Raw genomic sequence first — 17,908 nt, 5'->3', positions numbered from 1 at the left:
TGTAAACCTCAGTGAGGAGAGCCCCCTCTGTGTCAGCATGCAGAATGTCTTTCTACTTTTTCATGCATTGAGGTAATAGAATACTGAGAATCTTTTACAACACAGAGGAATCTTCATGATATCATTGTCATTGTCATGTATTGGACCAATCTCATCATATTTGCTTCTACTTTATACATTGCAAAAATATATCAACATTATTGTCAGACAAACAATTCAGAAAAACATTACAAGGCATTTAGTATTTATATGAAATTTCTGGAAAATACGTATATTTACTCTCTTGCCAAAAGGTTAGATGAGATGGAAAAGCATAAAGACGTGGAAGTGTGAACAAGTGCATGTTCCAAAATGTTAAACTATTCCTTTGACTGGAGTATCTCAGCAGCACATTGGAACAATTCAGAATTCATCTTGTAAGTTCTACTGTTTTTTTTTGTGTCTGTAGGTGTTTGATATCTTGCCTAACTATGGTCATCTACCACCTGGAGAAGAGCAACTGGTCACAATCTTTTTCTCCTGCCATGAAAATGTCAGCAGAGAAGTAATGGCACAGTGCCGTGTAGAGGAGGGCCCGACATACGAAATCAAACTCAGAGGAGAGTCATCTGTGATCAGCTACAGCCTAGACTCTGCCCATATTGACTTTGGCCTGCAGGTACGTATACAGAGAGCTAAGCATCTCACTTCTTTATCCCACCAGGCTCTTCCAATCGAATAGTGATGTTTCAGCTTCGTATGTGCAGATCGTTAAGCCTAGGGTTAGGGGCCTGGAGGGACTGGGGATGCTGTTAGTGGCACAGGAGGCAGGTTTTTATCACTGGTCGCTCTTGCTCACATAAAGCCAAAACTCTCCTTGATACATTTTAAGCAACTCTCCATAGTTTATGTTAATATGCCTCCTTGTTATCTTATCCTGCCTTTTGTGTTCTTGTTCTTCCATTGTCTTTTGTTTGCTCATCTATGTGTGACACATGATATCTGATATAAACTTATTAGATTTTTATAAACCTTGGGGAAATGATGAATCCCCTCTGTTTGAAAATGACACAGACAGGCCTGGGGGAGTGTGACAGTTTGTGTTAACAGCTTTGTGATTGTGGATGGTTTGTTGACGTTTGTTGTATTTTGTCTGTTTCGCGGTTATTTGCTTTAGTGTTTTGTCTGTTAATCGACATGTATACTGTATCTCCTCATTCCACTTATTTTTTATCAACACTGAATCTTGATGCTGAGGGACATGCTGTGGTATAGGTGCTTGTGAGTCGTTAGAATACACATAATATAAAGACATCAGGAATCACTTTATCTTTGAATGTCCCTGCATAGTTTTTCATACTTTGGTCTTTTGCACTTCCACTCCCCTTTTAAGTATGCAAGCCATCCAGACCGGTTATCATTGATATTCAAAACAAGGACATATTGATTTTTGATTTAGTTGAAATGAGCAATTCAGCAGAACATCTCTCTGACCTTCCTGTCTGTTCAGCACTATTCTTTCTCTTGCTGTCTCTCTCTCTCTCTTTCAACTCTCTGTATTGTTTTATACATCAAAGATTAGATTTATCCATATTAGTTATTATTGGTTATATAAGTCCTGAAACAACCCCCTTTTAAGTGACCGACTTTGAACAGTTTCAGATTTTGGGCAACATTTTTGAATTAACTTTCTTCCTCTACTTCTGTCTTATTACCATAAACCACAAGCAGCAAAAAACAGAGGTCAACACCTTGCATGCTTTTCTCAAAAAAACTGATGGTTTATTGTATAGCCTTTGCAAGACACCCGCACCATCAGGGGACACAAGGAGGAGTAGTTTGACCAAAACATTCTGTTTGCAATAAAGCTATTTCACATTTAAAGGAAATTAACAAACTGATTGTTCTTAGAAGCATCGTTTTGCTCTCCTCACAATCTCTTTTTCTTTCAGCTGTTTGATCATGAAGCTGAAGCTGAGTTGACCCTTAGGAATACTGGCAAAGTGGGCTTCGAATATAGCATCACTGACCCTCAAAGAGAGGATGAATCAGATGAGGAGGCAGTCGGACAAAGTAAGGCCCTGGAAGAGGCTGAACTGCGACAAAATGACTCTGAGCAAAATACGAATGGACAGGAGGTCAGACTGGGACAGCCTGTTGTCATCCCCCCCATGGTGAGAGTTCATCTCAGGACTGTTTCAGATGTGGGAGGGTCATTTATTATGTAAAAGAGTTTTTTTTACTTGTGTGTATGTGTGTGTGCGTGTGTGTGTCAGGGTTACATCGATGCTGGTGCAGAGCAATGTTTCCATGTGCTCTACCTCCCGGGTGTCCCTGGGGTGTTTGAGAAGCGGCTTCAGCTGCAGGTGGCTCACCAGTCACCGCAGGACATCACTCTGAGAGGAAAGGGAGTGTTCCCAAGGATCAGCCTGAACTTGCCACGAAACCTGTGTAAGCATAGACATGCACTGATACACAAAGACTAGATCGTATCCTTACTTAACAGTTATTTATTTATTAAAATGCTTATTCCTTTAGCCAAAATCATCTGCAACAGATGAACAGCTATACTGTTCTCTGTGCACTGGAATTGACAATTCAAACTTAGTAAAACTTAGTCCACACCTGTCAACGGAAAGAGCTTACAATTTAATATAAGGGTTTGTTGATCCCCACCAGAAAATTGTCAGAGAAGAAAGTCAGTTACAAAACATCGCTGTTCCCCTCGAACCTCATCCATGTTTTACTGTTTTTACTTTCTAATACCTTTTGTATTAGACACTAAGCTCATAACGTATGGTTGATGGACAGGCCTCCCTAATGATCACGTCTCCATGCTAACAAATATTGAAAGCACAACTCTTTATTTCTGCACTCATGTGATGCTGTGATTCCCTTCCAGCTGAGGAGCGCTACAGTGATGTGATGCTGCAGGCCAGAGCAGCTGTGGAGGCAGATAGAGTCAGAGAGGAGCTTATGAACGGAATTACCACTGATGGAGGAGCAACAACAGAGGCCGACTACACACTCACTGTCAGTGACTAAAATTAGAAAACATTGATGTTACGTGATGAAAATCTTGTATTTTCCAAAATGTTATTTTAAAGATCAGGAAGGAGAGAACGAGGCACATCTCAAACAGATTGGGATATAATGCCCCTGAGTGACCTGACTGAACACACCCCTGTGTCCTTTAAGACAAATGATCTGTGGTGACTTCTGAGGCTCTGCTTGCACATCCATCACCATGGTCATTCCTCAGTTCAGTAGTTGCTCTCCATCACACCTTGCTGTGCAGTGGGGCCACTTAGCATTCCCCTCCTTCAGGGAACGAAAGTTAAAGACATTTTGTTCCCTTTCATTTGACACACGGTCACATAAAGGCACATTCTGAGTGCAGTCTTTGAGGGTGCTTCACACACGACAGGGCACACACTGATCTTTGGATGCAAAAGCAACTTGACAAAAGCACTTGAGCTCAAAAGTCATAGAGGTGTAGGCTGCAGGGATAATCTTCTGCAAATATGAGGCATTCTGGATCATATAACCTACAGTAGGAGTCATCCAAAGCGAATTGGGCTGAAGAGGGTTGCGCAGATAAAGCATGAAGGTCGCCCACCAGTTTTGTCCTCATCAGAACATGGTGCCCTGTCAGATCTGGACAAAAATGCTTTTGAGCTGAGAATAGGAGAGCCAACATGCAAGAAGAAGTGGTCAGTGTCAGCCTCCTCTCACAGCTCAGGTGAACCTGAATCCAGAATTGAAACACTTGCTTCTCTAACAGCCTGGCAGCACTACAGTGATCATAGATGCCATCCCAGTGAGCAAAGAGTGGTGTAGATCACGTCTTTTAGACATCATTTATGGACATCCAAGACGTCTAAAAGACTACCTCTCGGGAGCCAGAGTCAGTGGATGTCCAGATCATAGCCAGTATGAACGTCTATTCTCAACTAATTCTGGATGTCAGTGGATGTCTAGATTATGGCCTGACTGGACGTCTTTTCTCAACGACATTTATCGACTAATTCTGGCTGTCAATGGACGTCCAGATCATGGCCTGGCCATGTCAATAATCAGGCCATAATCTAGACATCCACTGACATCCAGAATTAGTTGAGAATAGACGTTCATACTGGCTATGATCTGGACGTCCATTGACAGCCAGAATTAGTCGATAAATGACGTTGAGAAAAGACGTCCAGTCAGGCCATAATCTAGACATCCACTGACATCCAGAATTAGTCGATAAACCACATATAAACGTCTATACAACGTCCAGAAAAGACGTATAAAAAACTTTCATTCTGGCTCCCCAGATGACGTCTTTTAGACGTCTTGGATGTCCTTAAATGACGTCTAAAAGACGTGATCTAGACCACTCTTTGCTCACTGGGATGATACCTATATATAAAATCGTCTGCATCATCTTTTTGTTCTGAGCTGCAACACTGTTTTGCTCCTTCATCCAACTTTCCATTGACATGAGTTTGAGTAGATAATGATTGAATTATAATTTTTTGGGTGAAACTTCCTTTAACTCAATGTCCAGGAACATGGGCAGGCAGTTTTTGACCTTTGGATCAGGCGGAAGGAAAACTGGCGGTACAGTGAGGAGAAGGATGTTTCATCTGGGCCAATCAACAAATTAGTGGTGGTATTCTGGCCCGATGATGAAGCTTCCTTTTCATCCTCCATTAAAATAATGTCCAATCTGATGTCCAGCACATCATCATCATCATGGCGAGCGGCCAGCCCAAGCTGCAGCTCGCTAACGATCTGGTAGGGCTCTGGCTCAAACTCAGTAAACCCCTCAACATACAACAGTAAGGGGGTCATACCATGGTAATCTTTCCCAGCTCTTTCTTCACAAAGGTGACTCATATAAGCTGCACTCCTGAGGACAGAGTGGACAAAAGACTTCTTCCTTGCATGTTTAGGCTTGATGCTCATTCCAGGATACAACGCTTGTGGACAAAACTAAACAGAAAATTGTGGCTTAGTGGGTAGCAACACTCACCAAGCGAGGCAGCAGTGGCCACCACTAACAGGGGCTATTAAGCTCACTTTGAGTTGGCTATAGCCTACTAAAGAAACAGAGCTAACTATCTGTAGCTAGCTAGAAGTCCACAGGCAGTCCACCCAGGGGCGTGATATCCCATACTATAAGTGTGTCCTGAGATGTTTGACTAGAAGGGAACAAATTTAACATACCATTAGATTGATTGTTCTAGTGTTTTTTTTAGATGTGTTAAGACATTTTGCATGCCATTGTGGTAATTGTACAGTATAGTGTACAGTACATATTCCACATTTTCTTTCCACACTGGCAAAGCAGTTCCGCAACATCTGTGCAGTTAAAATAGTAACCAGCCTATTTTGCAGGGCTTCCCCTGTTTCTTATCTCTGCATTGATTTTCCAGGGAAAAGACAAGAACCATTGAATTACAATGGAAAATGCTATTTTCGGCTTATCCCAACAGCAATTACTAATGGTTTTGTGTGTTTCTCCTGCAACCTCCTTGACATTTTCCCTGAACCACTTACACTGTAAATGAAAAAAGCTAATACTGTAATGAAAATGACAAAGACTGTTTCTATAGATAATCTGCAACACTTGTGTAAAACCTAACAAACCGGCAACATCATACCACAAAAAGAAAATGAAAAAACAACAAACCCTGACATCAGTGACTTTCTGTTGTTATTGTGTAGAAGTAAGAAGATATTTAGACATCTATAAATGCATTTTCAATTCATAATTACAACATGAGCAGTCAGAATGATAATTTTGGACATCTGCAATTATGGTTCACGCAGATACAACAACAGTTTAAAAAAAGAGTCTATACATATGACAGCATACAAAACAGCATATAATACAAGAGAAGATGGGTATTACTGTTATTATTCTTATGATTCAGACTGTGCTGTTTGTTGCTTATGTAACTCTTCAATACTTTCTCAGTAACTTTTGAGTGTTTATGTACCCCTCCTTCTGTGTGCCCCTCCCCATTCAATTTCTCCCTTTTGCCTGCTGCGTCCAGTATGAAGAGCTGCTTCACATGGAGATCGAGAGAATGTTGGTCAAAGAGAATGCTCTCGCTGTGACCGGCAGCCTGCTGGAGCTCAGCGACTCACAAGGGTCCTCCAGAAAGTGGCACAAACTTAGCAAGTATGTTCAGCCACACACACACACACACACACACACACACACACACACATTCACAGTTTGGCTGAACAGATGGTCAACTCACTGGACGGAAGTGAGAACTGTGTTGTGCGATTCAAACTGTTTGGCTTTATGAATAATCTTTGACTGGGTATGTTTTTGTTCTGTGGTTCTTGTGGAAATTGACAGATGTCACGGTGTGCATTTTCTGTTTTCATTCAAGCCATATTGTGATCCCTTGTTTAACTTTCACAGATGTACACTGCACAATATGAGATATAAAATAATCAGGTTGACTTTCAAGACGTAGAAATGTGTTCCATTCAAATAAAAAAATAAAACACCTATCACATTTAAAGCCAGGGCTTTAATAAGGAAATTGGTCCATTTTACTTGATGATTTTCTTGGTAATATAACTTTCAAATGTACATTCTCATGAACTGATAACACATTATTATCATGCCAACTCAAAAACAATTCTATTGAATCTCATTTAATCATGAAACTGAAGCATTACCAAGCCCTGCTTCGGTTGACAACTTGGATGTGTGACATGGCTGCATTGTCTAATACATGTCTTCACTCCTACCTTTTTCCACTTCGCCAGGTTGCTGCTCCCAGAGTATGTTTTGGACTTTGGTTATGTCATTCCAGGCCAAGTCCTCAGTCACACTGTAAATGTCACCAATACTGGGTCAGTGGCTGTGTCCTTCCATGCCAATCTCAAACCTCTTGTTGGAACAGGTAACGCAATACTTAAGGTCCTGTGGCATTTACATTTTTTTTGCAATCTCTGTAATGTAATGCCAAGATGTGATATCTTGGCATTACAACACAGATATACAGATACAGATATACATATAACACAGAAACAATCAGTCAGTGCAAACATGTGCATACTGACTGGGACGTAGAAAATTACGATACAATGACATTTTTAAGTCTTCAGAGGATAATATTTTGGCTAGTGGGAAAATACATTTGATCTATTGCCCAACCAGCATATTATCTGCCTTAAAACAACAACTTGTTTACACTTCTGTTTTGCTGATTAAACAAACAAGACAAACAATGTGTTGATGTGTAAGCTTTATATGTGCTTGTAGGTGTATTTTTCTCTGTGGACAGAGCAAGGCTAGCTCTTTCTTCCTGTGTTCAGTGATAATGCTAAGATCAAATAACCGTCTCCTAAAAAGTTTTATATTTAATGGACAGATTTGACACTGGAAGTGATCTTTCCTTCTAGGTTTCATTATTAACGCATAATGCAGATGAGTGTACAGCCCAAAATGTAGAACTTTTTTTTTAGTTGGAGAGACACATTTACACATTTATAATTCTACTGATTAAACCTATATTGAGTGCATGGGTATGCTAACATAAGCCTCTTATCCTCAAGTGGTAGGAGAGCAGAGGAAGAGGATAATGCATAAAATGAAATGTTCTCAAAGGGAATACTGCGTCATTAATGTGTTCTTTAGTCCTGTATTCTACCCTTTCCCTGATATAAATCCTTGTGTTTTCACCAGGCTGTTTTATTTTTTCTATTTCTCCTTAATGTTCTCCACTTTGCTTAACCCTAACCATAAAACAGATTTTGAGTGTGTTGCTTCTTCAAAGGTTTCAGTACAGAATTTGAAAGAGTGAAAAACCTGCCGTGTGGTGAGACACAGACATTTACAGTCAACTTGGAACCCCAAGGAGCCAACCTGAAGATGGGAAACACAAGTGTTATCATGCCAATACAGGTAATACACATGGACGTGCACAAGTATGTACATATGCACAAATATTGTCATTATTTCTGTGTACATTTTTTTTTAGGCCTTGTCAGCCTTGTTGATTAGTAGCATTGTGACCTTGATCAGGAGAGGATTTTGTTTGGTTTTACAGGTCACACATGGTCCAACGGTCCAGGTGCGGATGTGTGCTGTGGTAACTGTGCCGGCTGTCACTGTTTCCACTGACACACTACTATTTGACACTGTGCAGTGTGGCATGTGTCAGGTAATACAACATGATAACATGGAATGACAAGATGCTGTTGTGCAGCCCATAAAGGTTTCTTGTTGTTTCCTGAAAATGTACTTTTACTGGTGATTTTATGCAAAAGTAGGAGAATATGAAAGAAGGCGAATGTACAGATTCTGTAAACAGCTTAACACTGCTGAGTGTGTGTTGGGAACAATAATGACTGTATTAGTGAGAGACCAGTTTGTTGCCCCACTGTGGTGCCATCTTGTGGTCAGATCAAGTTGAGTTCATCATTGCTCAGACTGATTTTTCTCAGTCGATATACTTGAAGTACTTGAACTAGGTTGAGGCTGCATATCTTTAAAGAGATCAGATCATTAGCTGAAAACTGTGCTCGGTGATTTTATGCTGAAGCAACATGAAGTCCATGTATTAACTGAACATCTATCAATCTGTCTTTTTCAGCCAAACAGGCAATAGACTGTACAGAAAACCTTCTAAATCTTATGTTATATAACCTTCCCCACCAGATGAAGACAATACAGCTGATTAATCGCGAGTCTGTGCCCTGCTGCTGGAGCATCGCTGAGGTGGTGAAGCCTTTCAAAAAGGTAAAACAGTTTTGTGGAAATTTCAATGAACTTTTCCAATGTATTTTGTAATTTGATATCCATGTAACAAAGCTACTTCTACATAGCATCTGTCATTGTTAGCTTTAGGATCACCCATTGTTTAGAATATAACTGCAGTTGGGTCATTCTTGCCTTTGGTCTTGCTTTTACTCAGGTAGATAAGTTCCTGCCTCTCCACCAGCGTAAAAAGATCTTGCAGGAGCTGCGACCACCTCCAGTGGTGTTTGAGATGACTCCCAGGTCCGGTATGCTGTCCCCTGGTGAACGAGTTCATGTCCAGATAAAGTTCAGCCCTGCTGAAGGGGTAAGAACCTGAGTGGATTTTAGAGTTTGGCACAATGCATTGCAGAGCAACATTGCATTAAATGTACTGCCTGTATGAAATGGGTAAACATATGGTGTAAAACAGTTGTAATAAAATAAGGGCTCTATGACCTACTGTATATGTCTTTGCAGCATGCTTACAGCAGGCAGCTTGCGGTCCGTGTGGCTGAGAGCACTCAGCAGGTGTTCCTTACAGCCCAGGGACAGGGTGAAGAGCCACAACTGGAGTTCATCCCACCTGTGCTGGAGCTGGGGCCTTGTATGCCTGACAGCACAGAGACTGAAGCTGAGGTCACCGTCAGAAACCCCTGCTCTTTCCCCATTGAGTTCTATTGCCTGGAGATGGACGCACAGTATCTCGAGGAAGAAAAGGCAGGTCTCTTTTTGTCATGTTTCACAAACAATGTCCCTGATGTATTTTGTACTATTCATTCGTGAAAGGCTAGAAACTAGGCCACAATTAAGACACTCATGTTTGCCAGGGTTATGTGATGACTTCTCTGGTCCCATTGATAAAACACTGAATGATTGCAAAGGGATAAGAAATAGAGAGGACGTTGGAATGAGAGAGTGCCAGTTTGTTAGACAATGATACTCTGTATATAGAGTACCATTCAGTCTCTGTAAGGGCATTGTCTTCTTTTACTACAGTCAGGGAACCTGAAATCACTGATTTTTTCCCCAAATGATTGACAGAACTAATAATATTGTGATCAAACATGGTTGGTCTGACCAGATATCGCTGATGAGACTGCAATTACTCTGTGAACAGGAGCCTTTCCCGAACAAAATTGAGGGAGTAACAGTGTGTCGATAAAAAAAAAATCAGTGGTTAATCTACTCTCTGAAGAGTGTACTTTCATTTTCTGAAGACATTTCTTCATTAGAAGTCATACGATGTGCTTTTGTGTGTTTCTCCATGCATCTTCCTTCTATTTTAATACAGGTGTCACCACGCTGGCACCAAAGCAAGATTCGGTAACATTATGACCCCTCCTTCTGTTGTTAAGTTCCTTGGCTACAGTCTAATGTAAAGCTAACAGCAACCACCTTTCTTGAGCCAGAAGTTATAAACCATTCATCCACCAGGGGGGAGCAAAGCCATCAGTCATAAGGGATCATGCCCAGTTTTGTATTAATTATGACCTCTACGACCTCTCCCTATGACCACTCTTTTACCTAATTTTTCCCTTTCACTCTTTCCCACTTAGAGACAAAAAATGAGTTGCCCTCAGAATGTAACACCGTTTCCTAACCAATCTCCACTCTTTTCTTATCTCCTTACCAGGCCCCTCACCTAATTATCAACATTCAATTGTTTTCTGTCTGTTCCCCATCTTTTCACGCTACTTCATCCCATGTAGATCCTGCGTCTGATGCAGGACTATGATGAAAACAAGAAACTACTGCTGCCTCCCAGGGCCCCTGGAGAAGGTCTTCCCAAAGAACTGCTCGACTACTACAAGGAGTTCTTCTCCCACCTGAAAGATAATGGTAGTTTCAGGAACACCCGTGTTCATCTACAAACACTGAAATTATATACCTTCAGGTGTCTAACTGCTGTATTGGTGTATATGTGTTTCAATTTAATCTAATCTACCTGTGTGCAGCAGATCTGAAGTTAGGCTTGGATGAAAAAGAAGGTGGGACAGATGCCACACATGAGGAAGAAAAGATGTCAAGACAAAACGATGCTGACCTACCAGAGAGTAAAGAGGAAGAAATAAACACTCTAAGTGTGAAACCAGCTGAAATACGTGAGTATAACCATTTCAAAAGCAGAAATTAACATGCTTATGAAAGACAAGTGTTAAATCACTGTAATTTCCACAGGCATAGGCACAACTTCAGCGTCATTGCATCTCATTTCTCTCTAAAGCTTGTCTTTCGTACATTCAGTCGTTACAGAAATGACCAAAGAGGGAAGCAGCGGGAGACTGGGGCAGCTAGAGATGAGCCCCGTCTCCAGAGCACTTGCCCGTCACATGTGTGTTGACCTGTCACCTGAGGGTCTGGCTGCACGCAACCGCAGAGGCATTGCTATTGTTGTATATGGAGCCCCACTGACAGGTGAAGCATTTAAAAAAACTAGATTCTGTTCTGTTGATCAAGTAAAATGACATCACTTCTTTTGCAGAGTCTTGATATTTCAATCAAATATATGAAGACCAAGAGTTTTAGAAAACACGATCATACTCAGTTTGCTGGGATTGAAGAATATGTGCGTGTCCTGTGCCTCCACTTTTTCCAGATAAGAGCAGCACAGCAGCTGCCCTAGCACGACACTATGGAGGGGCGTGCCTGAGTGTTGATGCTGTGGTAACAGATGTTCTGATAAATGGCACTTCACCTGTTGGCCTGACTGCAAGAAAGCTTTATGACTGCACTGCTGCTCAGTATGCTAAACACAAGGCTGGAAACACTGGTAAGCATAAGATATCTGTTTGGAGAGTTCCAGTAGCCTGCAAGTTAAAGAAGTGGCTTTTGATGCACAGACTATTGCTTTTAACCTACCTACAATGTGCCAGTTAACAAAGCATTTAATCACCAACCTTTTCACAAGCACGACTCACTCAACAGTAGAAGACTGTTATTGTTCAAAACAGCCTTGTGCTTGTAATTTTTAAATCCTCAGTATTTAAACAAGACACTGGTGCAGAAGAGCAAAGTGTTCAGTTTGAATTTGTAAATGAAGGTGAAAATAAATACATCCATCTGCCTCCAGCTCAAGCCATTGAAGAAACCAAGGAACCAGTACCTGCAGCGGATCTTGAAGCCTCAGATTCAGCGCAAAAGTCAGGTCCAGCTTCACATAATGCTGTGGAGGTTCTTGCAAAGGCCAGCGATGACAGCTGCAGTGGAAATGACTCCAAGGTTCCCCAGGAGAATGAAAACACACATCTTACCCTTTGCCTGGTACATTTTCTCAAATCCTCTGGTGTATTAAAGTGTAACATTGGGCTGTTTATCTCTTGTAATCCATGTTTGGGAATTCAAACATTCAAACATTGTTGTATACTCTTTTGTATGCCTCTGTGTGGTGATAGCACACTCCTCTTCAAAAATAGAGTGATATATAAATGAAGACAACATGACCAGAAATTATTCACTGAAATCAAACAGTTCAAAACAGTGCTGGTGAACTTCCATTTCACCAAGAACACTACATAGGCTGTAAAATGAGGGTATCTTTCAAGGCAAAATCTCTCTTTTAGGTCAGCTTTTTGGGTGTACAAGGATTATACTCCATTGTGAGTACAGTGTAATAATAACATATGATAAAACTATTCCTATGTTCTGGTTTTGCTTTAGGGAGGAGATGTGACCACACTCAGCAATCTCTTGCCTGAACAGCTACTTGTTGATATCCTGGCTGAAAGATTTCAGGTAATGTAATCACTGTTTTTCCCTTTAGAAATAAGACATTGTGGCAATAGTATATATGCTACATATTGTAGTAGTTTATTGTATGACACATTAAAAAATGGTTTCTGAATAACTGCTAGGGCACTATGTCAGGACCTTACAAATAATTTAGACAAGACCTCCTTGAAGCAAAATGCAACATGCAGACATTAAAAGAGCAACTCTTTGTGCTAAAGATATCCCAAATGTATTATGTCTAACCCTAAATAGAGGCTGAGTTTCTAAGTTTCACTTGTGTCTTTTCATGTCTGCTGTCTTTGTCTTGTCATTGTCATCGTGATAACAGCAAAGCGATTGTCTCCGTGGCATAGTGATCAGTGGCCTGGAGACTGTGTACACTCAGTCAGCGGCAACAACACTGCAAGTTGTTCTCAAGGCGCTTAATAACCGCAAACGCATCTATGTTGTCAATTTATCTGACTCCTACGCTGCCCTGAAGGCACGGGAGAGAGCTCAAAGAGAAACTGAGGGTAAAAAATGCACCAGCTCACTCACAACATAACAGAGGACAGACCTCATCGAAGTTATTGTATTATTATTTCTATTTGGTAAGGACCTGTCTTTGTGTGTATCTCAGTGGCACTGCAGAAAGAGAAAGATGACAGGGAGGAGCAGTGGCTGCAGGAGCTGGATGAGGAGGAGTATGATGCCCTGCCAGAGGAGGAGAAAGAGCATATTGTCCAGCAATACAGAGAGAAACTAAAACAGAAGAAACTCAGGTATTGACTGGAGGATGGGTCGGACACGTACATTTTGGTGTTTTAATCCTATTTTTTATTTTTTTTTTATCCTATAAATCTTCCTGTGAGGTTTGCCTATATGGCTGTCCCATGTCGGTTTCATCAATCTCTCTTAACTGGACAAATTGTTCATTTCAACCTTATGAATGTCTGTTGTGGTTGAGGGCATGCATGTTCCTGAGGATTCAACATTATCCCCATAATCAAATGCCCCTCTGTTGTTGGTCAAGTCACAAAAATGTTACCAAAGACTAAAAAGAAAACTTTTCACACCCAGGAGCTTTCAGTCCTGCTGTCACAAATCAGCAAACACAAAGACAAGTTCAGCTGTGTCATAAGGAAGAAAAGTCAGAAAGAAGAATGGCAATCACTAGAGCGCATCCCTCTGCCAAGGCCCAACAGTCCCCTTTTGTACTTTGTATGATTTTTTTCATTAATATCCATGCATTATTCCCAGAGAAATGAACAAAAATCTCTGTTCTGGGACGAGACCCATACTCCATCCAAGTTTTGTGGAAATCCATTCAGTAGTTTTTGTGTAATCCTGTTTACAAACCAACAAATCAACCAACCAACAAAAAAATGGACATGGTTGAAAACATGACCTCCTTGGCAGAGGTAAATATTGGTAGTACAGCTGCCAATGGTGACACCAGAACAGTGGTATACTCTGACAGACATATACAGGGAAAAGGACATGAAGAGAGAAAGAGAAAGTTTTACAGTAGGTAATGGTAGACTTCTAAACTTTTCCTAACAAGTGCGTAAATCTAGAAGTTGCTGGGCAGAAATGATGATCTGTTTTAGTTTCCTTTAGTCTGTATTAGTTATAACTTAATTTGATTAATTTCTTCATCAAATTCATTCAATTTAAGGCTATATGATTCTTCTGTGCTTTTTTTGTACCTTTAGTTGATAGGATTGGATAACTTTTGAAATGTTATGATTATGAAGTCAACCCTGATGCAGAAGGACCAAAGTGGTTGAGCAAAGAAATAGAGATGATGAAATGAAAGTAAAGAAGCAGCACAGTTGTTAATTAGGAACAATTGATATAGGTAAAATACAGATAAAGATATAATAGAATACATGCCAGATGGGATTAAATGTCTGCATATGTGGATGAGATCCTCATTTAACCCTCTAGTTGTTCATGTTTTGTGTGTAAGGGAGCTGGAGAGAAGAAAGAAAGAGCAGGAAGAAAAGATGCATGAGCAAGAGATGGAGAGGTTGAGAGAAGAAGAGCTGAAGAAGAAGAGCAAGACAGGTGGAAAAAAGGATACCAAAGAAGTATCAAGGAAGAAGAACTTGCTGGAGAGAAAGCAGGTCTGTATATGTATCCCATTCCAACACGGCTCTATAAACAAAATTGTGTATTAACCAAAATAACATTCAAGCTTCCATGAGCAGTAATAATACACACTCTCAGTGTGTAATTGGTGGTCAGGAAACAGTTGTTTCATTTCTTCTCAAGTCAACAGATGCATTGAATGTTCGAAGGATGCCTTCCTGTCACAACTCAAGAGTTTCACTTGTTTTTGTAATATACAGTAAATCTGTATCAAATCATATAATCTGTGGAGCGACCACCACACAGACAATGAGCCTTTTCCCGCAATAAACTGCAACAAATATGTCAAATGTAAAATGCTTGTGGTATATTTGTCATTGTCTTGCTACTACTACTTCACACCTTTTCTCCCTAATCCAGTCCAGTGTGGATGAGCCACAATTGCAGTCCATCAAGTCCAGTGTGGATGAGCCGCAGTTGCAGTCCATCAAGTCCACTGTGGATGACCCGCAGTCGCAGTCCATCAAGTCCACTGTGGATGACCCGCAGTCGCAGTCCATTAAGTCCAGTGTGGATGAGCCGCAGTCGCAGTCCAACAAGTCCAGTGTGGATGAGCCGCAGTCGCAGTCCAACAAGTCCAGTGCGGATGAGCCGCAGTTGCAGTTCACCCAGTCCAGTGTGGATGAGCTGCAGTTGCAGTTCAGTGCATATGAGCAGAGGCAGGAGCAGGTGGAGCACATCCTGCAGCACTGGGACCGAGCCCAGGGTTTGTTGCTGGTCCCGTTCCCCAGTGAAGAAACCCAACCAATGTCACAGGATGCCACAGAGGTGAGTTTGCTGACTGTTTGCCAATTGTATTTTTTCTGTATTTAAGTTTACACTGCTTTGAAAATTGGAAAAGTTTTGCTATTCTTCTTTATTCTGTTATAAACTGCCCCTTACATTTTAACCTTTCTTCAAAGCCCAACAAAATGGTCGCTTACAATAATAATACATTCTTTCAGAAGAGAAATTCTGTATTAACTGTTAGTCCCTTATACATTTTTATAAATGACAATGATTATTATTACTAGCAGTTAGTATTACTATCTTCATCCTTTGTACGCAGACTCCTGTTGGCAAGAGGAGCAGGAAAGCCAATAACAAGGCCATGTCTCCAATGCCCAGTCAGACGGAGTCAGGAGATAAAGTGTCTCCACAGGACATCGTCCCCCACCTTTTGCTGAAATTGACAGGGAAAGACTATCCAAGTGTCACAGAGCTGCTGAAAGCCAGCACCCTGCCTCCACTGGAAGAAGTATGGCTTGCCTGATTTTTTCTGTTTTTGTTTTTGTTAGTGAAAATAACTGAATGTGCCCCAAAATGTAGCCAAACACTTTTTTCATCAGTTCATCTTTGGTCTCATTAGGTGTTGGATGATTTGGGGTTGGGACCCAGTGGCCCACCCATCCCTCCTCCTACCACCTTCTCCATCGTTCCTTTCCCCATAAACAGGCAGCAAAGTAAACTTAGCGTTGACTGTTTCACCTTCCTGGTTCCCTCAAGGCTGGACGAACAACTTGAGGAGAAGAAAGATGCAGAGGAAGACGTACAAGCATCAGTTTTAAAGGTAAAGCAAAGGGAATGAATAAACACACATAATTAACAGTGTGGAAGATCATCACCCTGCACCCAGCTGCAGGATTTACAGGAAATGTGGTCTAGATTTAAATAAAAGAGTTTACCTGTCATGAAATACAAGCTACCAATCATCTTTATCATGGTCACACAGGTTTATGATACAGTTTAAAACAATTAATAAATCAAAATTACAAATTAAAATTAGATTTAAAGATTTTAAAATCAAAATGGTGTTTGTCTATGTTTGATCACACTAAAGGAAGATGTAGCAGCAACACCTTCCAAAAGTCGTGCAAAAGGCAGCCGTAAGGAGAGCGCAGTAATAAAGGACCAGGATAAAAAGGGCAGAGAAAGTCAGAGGAGCAAGAAACGAACACTGGTACATGTCTCCTCCATGCCTGAAATCGAACCAACACCAAAAGACCTACACCAAAAAGCCTTAGAGCTGATGCGCAGCCAGAGGTAAGGGAAACCCCACGCAGACACACATGACAAGAACATAATATGTTTTTGCTTTGTTGTTGTCATTTAACTGTGCATGTGGGTTTGTGCATGTATTTGTGCGCAGCTTGACAACATTTCGCTGGGTTGTACCAGCCAACGGTGAGGTGGTTCTGAGGATATGGTTCTACTCGGACACCCCAGGGACATTTGAGCAGACCTTCAATTTTGAGTTGCTGGGGACCCAAAGACAGAAACAGCTCCTCTGCAGAGGAATTTGTGCCTACCCCTCCATCTGCAAAGACTACAGGTCAGTCAGCTTTGGTTAATGATGTAATGCAGTAATACAAATGTTAAAGAGAGGAAAAAGGAGGTGTTACTTGATGCTGAATACAACTTAATGAAGTTGCTACGGTATACAGTACATATCTGCTCTGTAAATCACATGTTTTTCCTTTGAGAAATTCAAGAACCAATAGGGTGTAATTTCAGAATACTGTTAGATCTCTGTTAACATACACAGAGCACATGTTTCCCAATCAAACCTTTCATAAAGCAGTAATGTCATCATTCTGTCATAGGCAGAGAAGATAGTCACACTAAGCCAGACAGCAGCCTGCAACACTACACACCACATAAATAACCCATATTAGCTTTTATTGCTAAAATCTCATTCCTATCTAACCTACAAACATGAACAGTTGGACTTAAGCTATCATATGTGGTCTCCCCAGGACACTTTTTGCCGTAAGTAAGAAGGTGCCACAAATAAAAGAAGGGATCCAGAAGACCTACGTGATCAAACCTGGATACTTCGAGTTTGGACCGTTACTCTGTGGCAAGACCCGAGACAGGTGAGAGGCAGAGTGATGTCAGTGAATGACTTAGTGTGTTTGTATCAGTCTTTCTATTTAGAGCAGAGGTCTCAAACTCAAATGAGCTTGGGGCCACTGCTGGTGTTATTATCTTGTACGAGGGCTACTTCATCGTTTAAGTACAAAAAAGTGCAATATTTCTGAAAATTTAGTTTTTTATTTCTATTAGTAACATATTAATACAAAAATGCAAACATTCTGTAACGTGTTGGCTTTGGACCCAATTGCAGGACACACCGGGAACAGTTCGGAGACAGTCTTGACACATTCATTCATTTTGAACAGTTAACAGCACTTCTGCTCATATTTTCTTCATATTTAACAAAAAAAGCAAACAGACGTAAACATTTGTATGCACATTAGTTAGTGCAAATCTTTTTTCTGAATAAATAACTTTGCATGGGGCAGTAGTCGGTGTTACACGGTGGTCGGA

The 17,908-nt window shown here is 40.9% G+C and overlaps 1 protein-coding gene across 3 annotated transcripts in view; it reads left to right on the top strand.

Annotated features, from left to right (window-relative positions):
* Positions 1 to 17,908, top strand: part of hydin (HYDIN axonemal central pair apparatus protein) — a 77,817-nt gene that overhangs the window by 37,195 nt on the left and 22,714 nt on the right. For 2 of the 3 annotated variants that reach the window (XM_084363408.1, XM_084363410.1), the window contains 26 exons: positions 449 to 658; positions 1,932 to 2,153; positions 2,256 to 2,430; positions 2,882 to 3,012; positions 6,027 to 6,154; positions 6,760 to 6,896; positions 7,773 to 7,900; positions 8,046 to 8,159; positions 8,657 to 8,737; positions 8,913 to 9,062; positions 9,215 to 9,454; positions 10,447 to 10,576; positions 10,693 to 10,839; positions 10,982 to 11,152; positions 11,334 to 11,507; positions 11,808 to 11,998; positions 12,395 to 12,469; positions 12,795 to 12,978; positions 13,086 to 13,227; positions 14,418 to 14,574; positions 14,960 to 15,367; positions 15,648 to 15,836; positions 15,948 to 16,148; positions 16,419 to 16,621; positions 16,728 to 16,910; positions 17,335 to 17,454. In XM_084363408.1, coding sequence (XP_084219534.1) covers positions 449 to 658; positions 1,932 to 2,153; positions 2,256 to 2,430; positions 2,882 to 3,012; positions 6,027 to 6,154; positions 6,760 to 6,896; positions 7,773 to 7,900; positions 8,046 to 8,159; positions 8,657 to 8,737; positions 8,913 to 9,062; positions 9,215 to 9,454; positions 10,447 to 10,576; positions 10,693 to 10,839; positions 10,982 to 11,152; positions 11,334 to 11,507; positions 11,808 to 11,998; positions 12,395 to 12,469; positions 12,795 to 12,978; positions 13,086 to 13,227; positions 14,418 to 14,574; positions 14,960 to 15,367; positions 15,648 to 15,836; positions 15,948 to 16,148; positions 16,419 to 16,621; positions 16,728 to 16,910; positions 17,335 to 17,454 — 4,391 coding nt within the window. The remainder of the gene's footprint in view (positions 1 to 448; positions 659 to 1,931; positions 2,154 to 2,255; positions 2,431 to 2,881; positions 3,013 to 6,026; positions 6,155 to 6,759; positions 6,897 to 7,772; positions 7,901 to 8,045; positions 8,160 to 8,656; positions 8,738 to 8,912; positions 9,063 to 9,214; positions 9,455 to 10,446; positions 10,577 to 10,692; positions 10,840 to 10,981; positions 11,153 to 11,333; positions 11,508 to 11,807; positions 11,999 to 12,394; positions 12,470 to 12,794; positions 12,979 to 13,085; positions 13,228 to 14,417; positions 14,575 to 14,959; positions 15,368 to 15,647; positions 15,837 to 15,947; positions 16,149 to 16,418; positions 16,622 to 16,727; positions 16,911 to 17,334; positions 17,455 to 17,908) is intronic. The other variant, XM_084363409.1, reaches the window with a different exon arrangement.

Source organism: Pagrus pagrus (assembly GCF_965226575.1).
Source record: "Pagrus pagrus genome assembly, chromosome: 10".
NCBI classification, from domain to species: Eukaryota; Metazoa; Chordata; class Actinopteri; order Spariformes; family Sparidae; genus Pagrus; species Pagrus pagrus.
This window is presented reverse-complemented; position numbering and strand designations above follow the sequence as displayed.